At 59.5% G+C, this 14,535-nt stretch overlaps 1 protein-coding gene across 1 annotated transcript in view; it reads right to left on the bottom strand.

Moving 5' to 3' along the window:
- Window positions 1–14,535, bottom strand: part of IQSEC3 (IQ motif and Sec7 domain ArfGEF 3) — a 90,498-nt gene that overhangs the window by 56,244 nt on the left and 19,719 nt on the right. The window contains 1 exon segment of the mRNA XM_027766234.1: window positions 11,098–11,377. Coding sequence (XP_027622035.1) covers window positions 11,098–11,346 — 249 coding nt within the window. The 5' untranslated portion in view covers window positions 11,347–11,377.

Genomic DNA, 14,535 nt, shown 5'->3' with positions numbered 1-14,535 from the left:
TCTGCTCCCAGCGGGGCAGGTAGCGGGGCTGCAGCAGGGGGTTCACCTCTGCTCCCAGCGGGGCAGGTAGCGGGGCTGCAGCAGGGGGCTCACCTCTGCTCCCAGTGGGGCAGGCAGTGGGGCTGCAGCAAGACTGGGAGCCTGGGCCCAGGTGGTTCTCAGGGCCCTTAGCCATCTCAGCTCTGTCCCTGCCTCTGGTAACCCTGTTCCAGCTCTTTCTCCTTGATCAAAAATGCTCAGGAGACTAGAAAGATGTTCCACCTAAAGTGTGAAGGCCCCTGACGTTGGACCTTGTCCCTGGAGATATCTGCCTTTGAACAAGGGAAGAGGCCTGGGTTAGGGGTGGGCCTGTTCCTGGGGCCTGACATGACGCCCTGCCCACAGCCATACACTGGGGTGTGCCACGTCATTCCTGATCTACGAGTCAGGGTGGGTGAGCTGAGTAATTGCTCAGGGCAGGTACCCCACTGCTCCCATGCTCCTCGGGGGCCGTGGTGGCAAGGGGTGCAGACGGAAGGGCAGAGCTACATTCCTCAGTGCCACACCGCCTGCCCCCTCCCTCCCGCACCCCAGCCATGCCTCCTGTTCTCTCCCATGGGGCCTGATGGATGGAGCGTGGCGGACGCCCACGGTTGGACCAGGAGAGGAACCCACCCCACCAGACCTCATGGATTCAGCCCCAGCCCCGGGGTCAAGACCAGGGAAGTAGGACGTCCACAGTGCTTGCTTCAGCTTTTCCAGCCCTGCCATGCAGCCCTCCCCTCTGCCCCAGCCCTGCTTTTGTGGATAGCCAGAAACTTCCGCAGGTTAAAGTGGGAATGGCTAAGGGCTTCCTGTACAAAGATGCCTCCCAGAGGTACCTGCACCCCACAAATCCAAGGCTCTAAGAGTAGGAAAATGCTGTCTGATGGGATCACAGTCCTCCAGGGTGTGTGCTTGCCAGAGACAGAGAGGGACAGAGGGAAATTGAGAAATCACCTCCCGGGGGGACGGCCATGCCGCAATCCCGTCTCCTCCATTCTCCTCTCAGGATCTTGGGCACGCACACACACCCCCAGAGTGATTTTCAAGCCTCTAGGTCCAAGACTCGAGCTGTGGTCTACCATGTGGGAGTCCAACACCTTAACCACCATAGCAGCTGCAGGCCCAAGGTACTTGTAAGAAATCATACCAAGGGAGGCCAGCAGATAGCACAACGGTTAAAGTGCTGGACTCCCACAAGGCCGACCACAGTTCAAGTCCCAGACCCAGAGGCTTGACACTCACACTGGGAATGTGTGAACATGTGCCCCAAGTCCTGAGAGAAGACTGGAGGAGAAGGGACTGTGGCCATCCACCTTGGGGGTGACTTCTCACTTTCTCTCTGCCCCTCTGGTAAGTGCATGCACTCTATAGCAAAAATCTCTCTTTTTAAATAATTATTTTTATTTAAACTTTATTTATTATTATTATTATTATTTCAGACCAGGTTTCGGGCCCATTCACGCTTCTAGGGAAACTCCAGCCTGAGAGCTTCTCCGGTTGTTAGATGCGGCTGGCAGCAGAGGGGAGGTACGGAATCCCTTGCCTGAGATGTCTCTGAAACGGTGAAGGTCCACCCCAGCATGGCGTCATCCCCCGGGAGGTAGGAGAGGGGCTGGCGAAGTCCTAGGAGGGTCCTACTCAGCAGTGGCACTGCCTCCCCAAACAAAGCAGAGAGGCTGATTTTCTTTTCTTTTTTTTTTTTTTAAATTAATTTTTAGAAAGAATTACTTTATTTAATTTTATTTATTCATTCATTTATTTTAATTTGACCAGAGAGAGAGAGAGAGGGAGAAAGTGAGAAAGCAAGCTGCCAGGTCCAGGACTTGAACTGTGGTCAGCCATGTGGACATGTCCAGCGCCTTAATCACCACACCACTGCTGGTCCCCCAGAGAGGCTGGTTTTCAATTCTTGTCTTGTCACGTTGAGTGCCCCCTAGACTCTCAGCCCCACGAAGGCAGAGACGTCACCTGCTGCCGTTCACGGCTTGATGGCAGTGCGTGGACAGTGCCCAGCACGGGACAGGCCATCAGGGGATAGTACTGGACAAAGGATGGACGCCAAAGCTACCTTCATGACTCCGAACCCTCCCTAATCTGACCCATGGCTGCCCTCTTCACAGCCAGTGACCTCGCCTCCCTCGCCCGCTCTGGGTTCCCATCATGCTCTAGCGCTCTGCTACCGCGGTTCCCACCTCCTCCCTCCTGTCCGCCCCTTCCACCTGCCTGACAGCCTCCCCCACCCCCCACCAAAGCTTCCCAGACTAACGCGCAGCTATGCGTGACTGCCTGGCCCGGGACACGAGCCCGATGCCTTTCTGTTTTGCACTGAACCTCTCAGAAGATGAATCCACCCTCCAGCTCACACCAGCAACAAATGGCAGACTCTGCCCCCGCACGCAAGCCCTGCAGGCCCTTGGGGCTCTGGCTCCACCCTGTCGGGCTTCTGTAGGGGCCCCCAGGAAGGCCAGGTGCCTGCTCATCGCTGGGCCCCATGGCCTGTCTTCGACCTTCCTTCCATCTCCTCTCTGCAGTCTTGCAGCCCTCTCTCCTGCATTCTAGGCACAAAACCCCAAGCGCGCTAGTGACAAGTCACACGTGCACCAGCTTCCACTGGCGCCCGCATTTTACCTTCCCACCCACTTCAGGAGAAGACTCCGTCCTCCATGGCCGCCTTGTTGAAGTCGCCGGCACAGCCCTGAGAGCTGATCACTGACACTCGCAGGTTCCCCAGCCACGTCTTTGCCTTCCCTCAGAGAGCCTGGCCCACTCCGGACTGCGCCGCGTTAAGGGTGGGTGGACAAGCACCGCACGGGGACACCCAGCCCCGGGTCTGCCCCTTCCCACTGCTCGGCCTTGGACCCGTGTCTTAACATCTCTGACTCCCCGGCTTCCGTCTGTCGGACGCGGCTTATCCAGGCCTCTGCAGCGTGGAGTCCACAGCCCCGCTGCACTGGCTCTCTACAAGGCAGTTACTGGGTGACCGCGGCAGGGATCACGTGAACGACCTGCCAATCTCCGCTCCTGCCTTGATCCTAGACCTGCCTTCCCAGCACCGTTTGGGAGCCTCTGTCCCCCTACACGGAGCCATTGTCACCCAACCCAGCTCTCAGAGTCCTCCCTATTGCCAATCAGCATCCTGGGGATGCTGGGACTGTCCCTGGCTCCTCCTTGGCCCCATCCTCTGCATCTGTCAGCCTCAAAGACTGGCAGCCACCCCACCACCAATACCGTCTTCGACCTTCCCACCAGAGGTCACCACCTGGGCTCTCTGCCCACTCGGACACTCCGGGACCTCCCCGGGGCCTCCTGCTTGCTCTCGCTCCCCACTCCCCTGTCCACCTTATGCTGTCGTAGTCTCCCTGTGCTCTCAAGGAGCAGGTGCATCCCAGACCTGGCTCTGCTGGACAACCTCTGCCCACAGGAAAGGCTTCCTCCTGGCATCCCACCCTGACACCTGGCAGGCCCGCCTGCCAACCTCGGCTCAGCGTCTCCATAGCACCCAGCTGACCACCTGCCCTGTTCTGACCACACTGGCTCTGCTGGTCCAGACCCGCCTGGCCTCTGCCCTCGGCCTGCAGTGTCCCCGACCCTCAGCTCCCACTCTCCCCGGTTCCCTCTGGGGCACATGTTCCTCGTTCTCAGAGACCCACCCTAAACGCATAAACTTTCAGCTCCCAACCAGACAGGGCCTCCCTACATTGGCTTTAGCACAAAATGTTGGTTTTATTTACTTTTTTATTTAAAAAATATTATTCATGAGGGCCAGGCCCATAGCACAATGATTCGGCGCTGTACACAGAAAGTCACATGGCTGACCATGGTTCAAATCCCAGCCCTGGGGGCTTGAAAACCACACTGGGCCTGTGTGTGTGCTCCAAATCCTGGCGGGAAGGACAAGAGGGGAATAGATTGTGGTGTGACCTCACCATTGGGGTGCTTTCTCTCTCCCTCTCCAGGGAGTATACATGCCCTCCAGCAGTTAAAAAAATATCCAGAGGGCCAGTGGGTGGTGTGGTGGCTAAGGTACTGGACTCCCACATGGACAGACACAGTTCAAGCCCCAGACGTAGAAGCTTGATACTCACACACGGCGTGTGTGTATGTGTGCTCAAAATCCCAAGAAGAGAATGAAGGAGAAAGGATTGCAATGTGGCCATCCTCCCGGGAGTGATTTGTCACTTTCCTTCTCTCTGTCTCTCTCCAGTGAGTGCATGTCCTTTATAGCAAAAACAAATAACGACAAAACAATTCTTGATAGTGTCTCCCGTGCAGGGGAGAGAGAGAGAAGCACCCCTACAGGGCCTTACACGCCACCAGCTCCTTTCCCCGCCCTCTAGCTTGCCAGGACCTTGGGCATGCACCCAAGCCGACCCGGAGATCCGAACCTGCGTCAGCCGTGGGCTTTCGGCATTGCGGCTCATACCCTGCTGCCCACCACCGAGGCCGGGCCCACATGTTGTCTCAAACTTCTCCATGGCACTCAGCTTTCTCCACTCATCTTCGGTGTTTATCCACCCCCCTCCTCCTCCGCTCCCGGACTCCAGCAGAGCATGGCCACTTGGAGCACCGAATATGCCCTCGTCACCCTCCGCTGCACGCGTGACGCCAGCACACGGCCCGGGGTGTGGCGGTGTCTGGACTCAGCGACTGCCTCGTCGCCCTTCCTCCCAATCAGGCTAACGGCACCTCCTTATTCCAACCCTGTGCCTGCTGCACCCACACACGCACCAGCCCCACCACGCCCTTCCCGTCCTGGGCAGCCCATCCTCCCATCCCACCAGCTCCGGGCACCCCTAGGCTGCCCCTCACATCACTGTGGGCGTCTGCATCCCTCCTGCGCAGCTGCGCCTGGCCGCGGCCCTGAACCAAACTGAACTCTGTCTGTCCCCAAGAGAAATAACGGTCAGACTTCCCTAGCAGAGAGCTCCACCACCACGCCCCTGCCCTGAGCTCCCTCCCCACCCCGTTCTCCTTCTCCTTCTCATGGGCTGGGAAGTGCCCAGGTCAGCTCCATCCCCCGCAGCTAGGCCTCCCCATCCAGCCTGGCCCTGGTCTTCAGTAGGGCTGGCCAGGTACCTGAGAGAGGTGGGAGGAGGGGAAGGTGGCCTAGGGAGGGAGGGCCTCCTGGCTCACTGGCCTGGGGCAGTTCTGCTCTCTAAGCCACATGAATCACAGGTTATTTATCGTGGCCTCATCTCCTCCCAAGAGAGCCCTCTCAGCGTCTGCCAGAGAAGCAGTGGAGGGGGCCTGGGGGCTCTCCCTATCCGTGTTAATTAGAACATGCTCCCCTCCCTTCAGCTGAGTGTGGGTGGGTGGCCTCGTTAGGGCATGGGGAGGGGGGAGGGAAGCTCTGCAGGCGGTCGGGCAAGCATGAGCAAGGATCTCCTGACCCCTGACCACGCACTGGGGACATTTAGACCCCAGCGTGAGGCTGAGAAGCATCTGGGCAGGGCAGGGGGTCCTGGGGTTGCTCAGGAGGCCCACAGGAGAGGGCCGGGGCGGGTGCTCCCTGGCTGCCAGCCTCCCAGCCTGAGGTCCGGTGGGTGCTCATCAGAGCAGGGCTGCCCTGGGAGCCCCTGCTGCCGACGGCCATGCAGGGCGGGGCGGGGGGGCTGCGGCTCAGCTAGTGCCGAGGCTGAGACCCCTCAGGCAGAGCTCTCCAGGAGCCAGCCTTGGCCCCCAGGCCCAGCTGCCTGTCCCCTGCAGTGCCCTGCAGACCTCTGCACCCCTTCACGGGGCGACCCCCCTCACCGCACTGACTAGACATGGCACAATCAGGACTGTGGAGTCTGACTGCAGACCCCCCCCAGGGCGTGTGGGAGTCTCTTCTTTTCTGAAGTGGGGGTAGGACTAGGGCCTGCCTCGCCAGGACACTGCAGACCTGGGAGACACCGCCTGAGCCCGACGTGGTCGGCACTTAGCACGAGCAGGTGCTGGTCACAGTCACCCACACGGGCCAGTGAGCTCCGGACGAGGACTGTGTCCCCGCGAGGTGGTGGCCCTCGGCCTAGCACAGTGCCAGACAGAGCAGCTGTGTGATACTGTCCTCTGAGGACAACCGCAATGCCCCTGGCCTTCCCTGTGGTCCTTTGCAAACTGGTGCTCACAGCCCAGGGGAATCTCACCTGCAGAGTGGGAAGGCGCCTAGAGAACACGACCCAATCCCTCGGCTCACACACGAGGGAACTAAGGCCCGAAGGGAAAGCGACTGCAAAGGTGGCCGCTTCCTGGAGAGGTGCCCGGGGAGTGGGCCATTGTCTGGGAAGGGGCAGACCCTGGCTGGGAGCAGGGCTGAGATGCTACTGGGCATGGGTGCACGGCCTCTGGCTCGGCCGGCAGGACTGCCCGTGGTGCAGACAGCCCGATGGGCTTCGACATTCTGCTCGGCAGTGGCAGAGAACAGGCCACAGACGCCCCGGGCAGCCCATAGGAGCCAGCCATCCCCCGGCCTCTCTGTCCTTGCCATGGCCACTTTACCACAAGGTCCCACGGGGACCTGCTTGCACCCTCCCTGCGGGTAAAGGCGCAGAGGGGCGGAGGCTATGCAGGGAACCACCTCCCACGTGCCTGTGGGAGGACCAGGCAGCGGGATGCGGAGGCAGGGGCAGGCCTGGTTTCTCATCTGTCCATCTGTCCATTCGCTCACTCGTTCCTTCCACAGTGCGCGCTTCCTGACCCAACCTGGTGGGCAGCGGGGAGTAAACGGAACTGCAGAGCTGACGTCAAGTGGCCATTGTGGGTCCCGATCTCTGGGTTGGCCTGAAAATGTGGGGGGCATGTGCATACCCAGGACCCAGGCAAGCTGGGGGGCTGTGGGGGTACAGTGTGATGAGACCCTGCCAGTGGGTCCCTCAGGCATACACACACGCTCTCTATCGCGAATACGACAAATACGCGCTAAAGCAGCCACACAGAGCACCTCCTGGGGCCCAGGGACGGTGGAGACACAGGAGGAGGGTGGGCAAGAGAAGGGCAGGGTCCCGTGCAAACTCTGGGCACCTGCTCTTGGCAGACAAACACGGACGGCACTCCTGCAAGAATGCGGGCGTCATCAGCTCAACCCTGCAATAGCGCGAGAACAGCGCAGGCCTGGCTCTGTGAGGGGCTGGCGGCAAGGGTGCTCTGGCCTCTGGGTGGAGCACATGCTAAGGGCACACGCTAAGAGCACACACTAAGAGCACATGCACAGGCCTGGGCTGCTGAGCTCCACGAACTCGCCCAGGTGTGTGGGCTGGGGCCAGACAGGCAGACACAGAGACTCCCTGCAGGAGATCAAGTACATGAAGGCCCAGGGCAAAGGTGACATGGGACTCGGGGGCCCCAGAGGTGGGGTTGGGCCTGCACACGATGGGAGCCAGGACGGTCCCCATGCAGGGGTGTAGCATGATCAGACATCACGCAGGGTGGAGGTGAGGTGCGACGAGCATGGCCTGAATCGGGGACTGGCAGAGCTTCCCAGGGGTGCAGAGGAGGGTCTGGCCTCAGGTAGTGGGCAGGATGACAGGACAGGGTGGGCTCGGGAACAGAGTGGAGGTGGCCGCAGTGGGGCGCTGGGTGAGAGATGAGGAGAGGGGCTGGAGCCAGCATTTCCACTCAGGACTCCTTCCAGGCCACAGCCCACAGGAGCCCTGCGGCCAGCGAGGATGCGGGTTGGAATGCGGAGGCCGAGGTCTCGGGCCCCAGAGGCAGTCGGGTCCTGCTTCAGGCTTCACGCCCATCCCAGCCCCGCTTACGTCACTAGGCTATTGTTCTCCCTTTCATCCTTCTAGTACCTTCTTCACACCTGGCGCAGTGCTCGGCACTGGGGGCACTCCGATGAGTAAGTCACGCTTCCTGCTCCCGAGGGGGTCAGGTGAGCGGGGATGACCCACACACCACGGCGGGTCCTGGTGCTGTGGGACCACAGGGGGCACCCACCCAGCCTCGGGGCTGCAGGGGAGCTGCAGAGGGGAGGAGGCAGCACCTAGACCGAGTCCTAAGGCAAGAGAAGGCCACGTGTCCAAGTACGGCGGGAAGAGGGACTTTCAAGGTGGAGGCGAGGGGACAGCATGTACACACCAAGAAACACAGGAGGCAGCGGAGGCCCAGCGAAGCTAAGCCACATGCCCAAAGGCACACAGCGCGTGGCAAAGGAAGAGGAGCTCGGCCTCTTGTAAACACGTGCCATATCTGCGGTCCCTCTGCTTCGTGCGCTAGCCCCCGCGAGCCCTTCCCTCTCCTCTGTAGTCTGCCCGGCTGCTTGCACGTCACAGTACTGCGAAAGCACTCGGAGTGAGCGCCACGTCCGACACACCTAGGTGCTGGAGAAGGCACAGAGGCGCAGCTCTCAGAGAGGCAGTGCCCCAGCCCCGAGAGGGCTCTGCAGTGTCCCCGATGGCTTTCCACCCAGCCCCTGCTGGGCCACTCCAGGCATAAAGAACTCAGTACCCCACGCAGAGCAAGCTCTGTGCTTTTTTTTGTTTGTTTTTCCTATAAAGCATGTAAACTGTCCTAAGAGAGAGAGAGAGAGGGGGGGGGGGAAAAGGTGGTAAAAAACCCCCCCCCGGGGGAGGCCATGCTGCAGTTCTTTCTCCTCCATTCTTGCAGGATTTGGGGCATGTCTAACAAAAATATTTTCCAAGTTGCTGGGTCTGGAACTGGACACACTCCATCGGCCATGTGGATCCAGCTGCTTTAACCACCATGCCCCTTGGCTGGCCCACACTCTGCTTTTTTTTTAATCTATAATTTGTTCCCTCACTTTTTTTTTTTTTTTTTTTTTTTTTGAGAGAAGTTTTTGTCATAGGACCTGTGTGCTCACCAGAAAGACAGAGAGCGAGAAATCTCCCCCTGGGGGGATGGCCACGCCGCAATCCCTTCTCCTCCATTCTCCTCTCGGGATCTTGGGCACGCACGCACACGAGCCCGGTGTGAGTTTAAGCCACCAGGTCCGGGACTCGAGCTGTGGTCGGCTACATGGGAGTCCAGTAACATAGCCATTACGCCAACTGCTAGAACCCACTCTACATTTTTAACAGCCCTAATCATTAAGCACCTCCTATGCCTCCTAGAGCTTTCATACTCCAGTACTGATAGAAATGCCTCGACTCCCTTTTCCACTTGCCAGCCTTTTTTTTCCCCACATGGCAAGTGCACTCACCAGAGAGACAGAGAGAGATAATGAGAGGAAAAGTGAGAAATCACCCCTGGGCGGGGAGGATGGCCGTGCCCACAATCCCTTCGCCTTCATTCTCCTCTTGAAATTTTGGGCACCCACACAGACACCCAGAGTGATTTTCAAGCTGCCAGGATCTGGGACTCGAACTCGGGTTGGCCATGTGGGAGTTGGACACTTATTTTGCTGTCTGTAGCTTCTCCATATGCCCTCAGCTCATGGTGGTCTCCCTCTTCAGGAACCTGGAGATTCTTGCTTTCCCTCCAAAGGCAGCAGATCGCTCCAGACCAGGAGGGGGTACGGGGCTGGGGCCAGCTGCCCCTTACTGCGGGACTTTGCTTACCCTCCTGGGAAGGCTGCAAGGGCCGAGCCTCTGCCTTGGCACTGCTTCCCTGCTGTGCTTCACCTAAAGCCTTCCCATGTCATGCCAGTGCCAACAGCAGGACTTCAGATTTCTCCCTATTTCATGTGACTTTTTCATTTAAAACATCTTTCTACCCTGATGAGATTTTTTTTAAATCTTGGACTCCATCATTACCGCATTAGCTCCTGTTTCTGCATTACATCATCAGCGAGGTTGAGGACCGTGAACTTCCTGCCTTCATCCCGTGCCTTGTCAAGCCGTCGGCCTGGGCAGGACCAAGGACAGCGCCCTGCCCAGCTTTCCTGGAACTGACGCTGAGAAAATCGTCTCCAGAATTCTGATTCAGGATAACCCACAGCCCACTGAGACACTGTCATCTAACCCGTGTGCTCCCACCTCCTCCTCACACACGTCAAGTACAGGGCTGGAGCCACGCACCCTGCCGAGGGTGGGACTCTGGTCCAGGAGTGTCACCCGCGTTGATGCCAAAAGAAAGACACAAGAGGGGCCAGTGTGGTGGGTAAGGCAAGTAAGGTGCTGGAGTCCTCCATGGTCGACCATGGTTCAAATCCCAGACCTGGGGCTTCAAAATCACTCTAGGCACATGTGCGTGCACACCCAAAATCCCAAGAGGAGAATGGAGAAGGGATTGTGGTGTGGCCATCCCCCCAGGTGATTCCTCACGTTCCCTCTCTCTGTTTCTCTATGGTGAACACACACATCCTATGGCAAAAACTCTTTTTGGCTCTAAGTTTGTTTGTTTTCTTGAGAGAGATGCTTTGCTATAGGGCACATGCTGCTATCTCCAGGAGAAGAGAGAATGAGACCTCAGATCCCACAAACTGTCTCCACATCCAAAGCTGGTCCTTAACCGTGTCACATCATCATGTCTCTAAGCATGTACACACACACACACTCTTACAGACCTTCTTCAGGTCTCTTCACTGTCCCCTAAGACACAACATGGCATTAGATAGTTTCTCGGTTTAGTGGGGGCCCCGTGACCAACCCGACCCCTTTCTCCTCCTGCTTCACAGTGGAAGGTGGAGGCCTAGACCCCTCCGTGGGATCTCTTCTCCAATGGGGGAGCTCCAGATTGGACTCACCCAATGTGGATTACCTGGGGACTGATGTCTACCTGGAGGAGACCCCGGCCGCACCTCAGCCGGGCCTGGGCACCTAGGCAGTGAGCTTGCTTCCTGGGTAGGCATGGGATGGGCTCGTCTCATCTAAGCAGCAAGGGGAGGTAAGGACATCCCCAGAGAAGGGGGCCACTGACCAAGTGGAGTGGGCAGCTCAGGCTCCTGCACACGGGAAAGGAACAGTCCTGGACTCACAGCCTAAGGGCCTGGCGGGGCCAGGATGCACCCCTGCCTCAAACAGACCCTGGACAGGAGTTGAAGGGGCAGACTGGGCAGCTCGATTTGGGAGCGCTGGGGGCCACGAGGTGTGCCTGCAGCAGAGGTGGGCCCCTGGGAGACCCCCGGTGCCCTGGACAGTCCCCAAAGGCAGGGCCCCTCGCCACCCTCCCCGCCCCCCGGGAGGCCCTGGGTACCTGTTTATTCTTTAGGTCAAGGGAGAGCTCGTACTCGGAGGCGGCAGGGGCGTGGGAGCAGAGCGCCGTCGCCAGGGCAGGCTGCTGCCGGCCGGGGGAGGCCAGGCGCTGGGGGCCGGCCGTGGGGGGGGCGCCTCCTGCCCCCGGCCGCTCCTCCTCCTCCTGCAGCTCCTGCGCTTGAGCCTTCGGGGCATGGGCACTGGGTCTGCCGGCTGCCACCCCCCCAGCTGCCACCACGGAGTCCTCCATGCCCCCACCGGCCTGGGTGCAGGAGCCATCACTGTGAACAAAAGGCAACGGTGCTCGGTTGGGGGGTGGGGGACAGGGTGCATGTGGGTGTGGGGGTGGGGAGGAGCTGGGTGCTCTGGCTGGGCCTTCCTTCCCAGGGACGGGCACTCATGGGGTGTCCCCGGCAGTGCCCTCCAGGGTGGGCTGTCACGGCAGGGCCGAGCCCCACGCAAGGCAGAGGGTAGAAGGAAGGCCTGGGCCTGACGGGGGATCCTGGGCAGGGGGTGGGCCCCTGGTGGGAGCTGGGTGCCTTGTAGAAGCAGCACAGCCGGGTGTTAAGAGTGGAGGGGCTGGTCGTGTGTGGGCTCTGCTCCTAGCAGCTGTGTGACCCCGAGAGGTTACTCAGCCACGCCGCCTGCTCCTCCGTGTGTGAAGTACCTACCCCGCGGGGTGCTGGGCGCCCACGTCAGTTATAGTCTCTGGGCGAGCCTGCAGGGCCATGCCATACGAGGGCTGATGGCTGTGACAACCGGGGCTCCTTCACTAGGGTCTTAGGTAGCTGGGCGGAAGCTGGCCCACATGAAACCAGCTCCATCTTCGGCTGCTCACAGACCTGGTTTGGACACAGGCCCCTCCAGGGACTCCCTCTTTGGGGCTGGCTCTGTAGAGAGGGCTCTTGCTTGCTGAGTTTAGGGACGCACCTGCTCTCCCCTGGCCCCTCCTTTTGTTCCATAAGCCACCAGCAGGCAAGCCCTGGTGGCTGGGAACTCTAAGACTACAGCCTGCCCTTGGGCCAGTCCACCCAGGTCAGCTTTCTTCCTATCAGCCTCCAAGTTCCACCAGTCCTTGAAGGCCCAGTGCTGAGTCACCTCCTCCCTGAAGCCTTCCTGGGTGAATACAGGGTTTGCTGCTGCCTCCTGGAACACTGAGCTGTCCTTAGAGAGTCACTGTCGATTTCACAGAGGGGGAGCCTCCTAGGCATGGGCTCGAGTCTGAGCTCGGCCACTCTGTGGCTTTGGGCTGGTTGGTTTCCTGCTGGCCTTGTGCCTTGCCTGCTGAGCCTCGGCCCCCTCATCTGTGATAGGGTCCTCTTTACAAAGAGGAGTAAAGGAGTCAGTGCATGTCAGGTGTTCAGCCCAGAGAACGAGCTCAGGAAATCAACTCGCCCGGTCCGTCCCTGCCCAGAGGCCGGGGCCTGCTTTTCCCTTGACGCCCCATGCTTCACTGTTAGGACAGCTGACAGTGTCAGTCGGTGCTTGCTGGTGGCTGGGTTGCAGAGAGCCCAGGGCCATGGCCAGGCCTCTACGATGGATAGTGATAGACGGTCAGGACAGGAAGGGACCTTATAGCCCTCGAGCACAGCCTTCCCACCTCACTGGGTTACAGAAGGGGATAGAGCAGGGCAGTGGGGTCCCCAGTACGGGAGAGCTAGGCAAACCGGATGTATTCCTGCTTCTTCTTTTATTGTTTTTAATTTTCTTTGGAGAGGTTTTTGCGATAGGGCGCGTGAGATCACCAGAAAGACAGAGAGAGACAGGGAGACTGAAAGTAAGAAATCACCCCCAGGAGGGATGGCCATGCTGCAGTCCCTCCTCCTCCATTCTCCTCTCGGGATCTTGGGCACGCACGCACACGCGCCCGGCGTGAGTTTAAGCCACCGGGTCCAGGACTCGAACTGTGGTTGGTTACATGGGAGTCCAGTGTGGTAGCCATTATGCCAACTGCAGGTCCCAGGATTCATTCCAAGACTGTCCCCCACAAGAGGCTTGAGTCATGCCTCAGGGGCCACACCACACTCCAGCCTGCCCTGGGGCTGGAGTTCACTCAGGTGTGTCTCTCTCCACCAGTCACCAAGCTGCGCCCCTCCCTCCAGGCCCAGGGCTGTGCCACCTCCTCCTGAAGCCTTCCTGGGTGAATACGACTGTCATTGCTATCTCCTGGAATGTTCTGAGCTGTCCTTAGACTCACCATCTGTCTTGAGAGGTGACATCGCCGGTGTGGAGGTGTGCCGAGGCTGGGTGAACAGTGCTCCCTCAGCCCGACTCATGGGCGCCCCGGCAGATAGAGGAGAACCCGCTGGCCCTGGCGGCAGGACACCCTCACTGCCACTGCCCACAGGTCCAGTACCGGGGTAGCTCTGGGTGGCTTCGGGATGTTCACCGGTGTCACCAGGCGGCCCTTTGTAAGATCTAACTCCAGTTCCCCGTGCCAAGGGCATGCCTTCTCCCCCGAGAGCACATGGAAGGGCTTTTGCCACCCCTGGCACCTGGACCTGGAGGCCGGCATTCTCCAGCCTGTCCCGATACTGACCCCAGAGCCTCTTCATCCCAAAGGCTTTCCAGGCTTAGGGAACTGGTGCTACTCAGGGCCACAGGCAGCTTAGAACGGCCCCTGCCCTGTGTGACTGCCCGCGCGCGCTTGCAAGGGGACGCCTTTGGGGAGCAGACGCCCTCCATAGCGGCACTCAGCCAGTGCCCTGGGGCTGCTGGAGAAGAACCTCAGCTGCCAGGGCCAGCAGATGGCCTGGTGGTTAAGGCACTGGACTCCCACGTGTCAGACCGTGGCTCGAGTCCCGGACCTGGCGGCTTAAAATCACACCAGGTACGTGTGCATGCGTGCCCAAAATCCTGAGAGGAGAAGGGGGGGAAACCCTCTGGGGTGACTTCTTACTTTCCCTCTCTCCATTTCTCTCTGGCAAGTGACAAAAACGTGAAAAAGTTAACCAGAACCCCAGTTTCCTTGCCCCTTGGGTGGGACAGCTCGAAAGCACTTTCTATACCCCCTCCCAAAAATCCCCAATGAGATCGAGCCCAGCTGTGCCCAAGCCTGGTTGGCCTCCTCCTGTCTCATTTCTCCCCGCCCTCCAGGTGCTTCTCAAGGTCACCTTGTCCTAAATGAACTGCTTGCGTAGAACACACACCTCTTTTCAAACCTTGCTTGTGGGCTTTGTGTGGGGATAGTACTTCCAGAAAGGAGTGAGGCCAGGGAAAGCTGGCAGACGGAGGCGGGTGAGAGGGCTGGAGCGTCTGCCCATGTGGCTGGACAGAAAACCGACCAGGGCAGGCCATCTCCTGCCCATGGTACTGCAGGCAGGAGAGTACTGGGGTGTCTAGCTGACCAAGCCACCTCTGACAGAGCCGGGGAGCTGAGGACAACCAGTGGGCCCCGCCGATGAGCACCCCACCCGACCGGGGTTAGAATGCGAGACAT

The sequence above is a fragment of the Tupaia chinensis genome, unplaced genomic scaffold, assembly GCF_000334495.1.
Source record: "Tupaia chinensis unplaced genomic scaffold, TupChi_1.0 Scaffold141530_1, whole genome shotgun sequence".
Lineage (NCBI taxonomy): Eukaryota > Metazoa > Chordata > Mammalia > Scandentia > Tupaiidae > Tupaia > Tupaia belangeri.
This window is presented reverse-complemented; position numbering and strand designations above follow the sequence as displayed.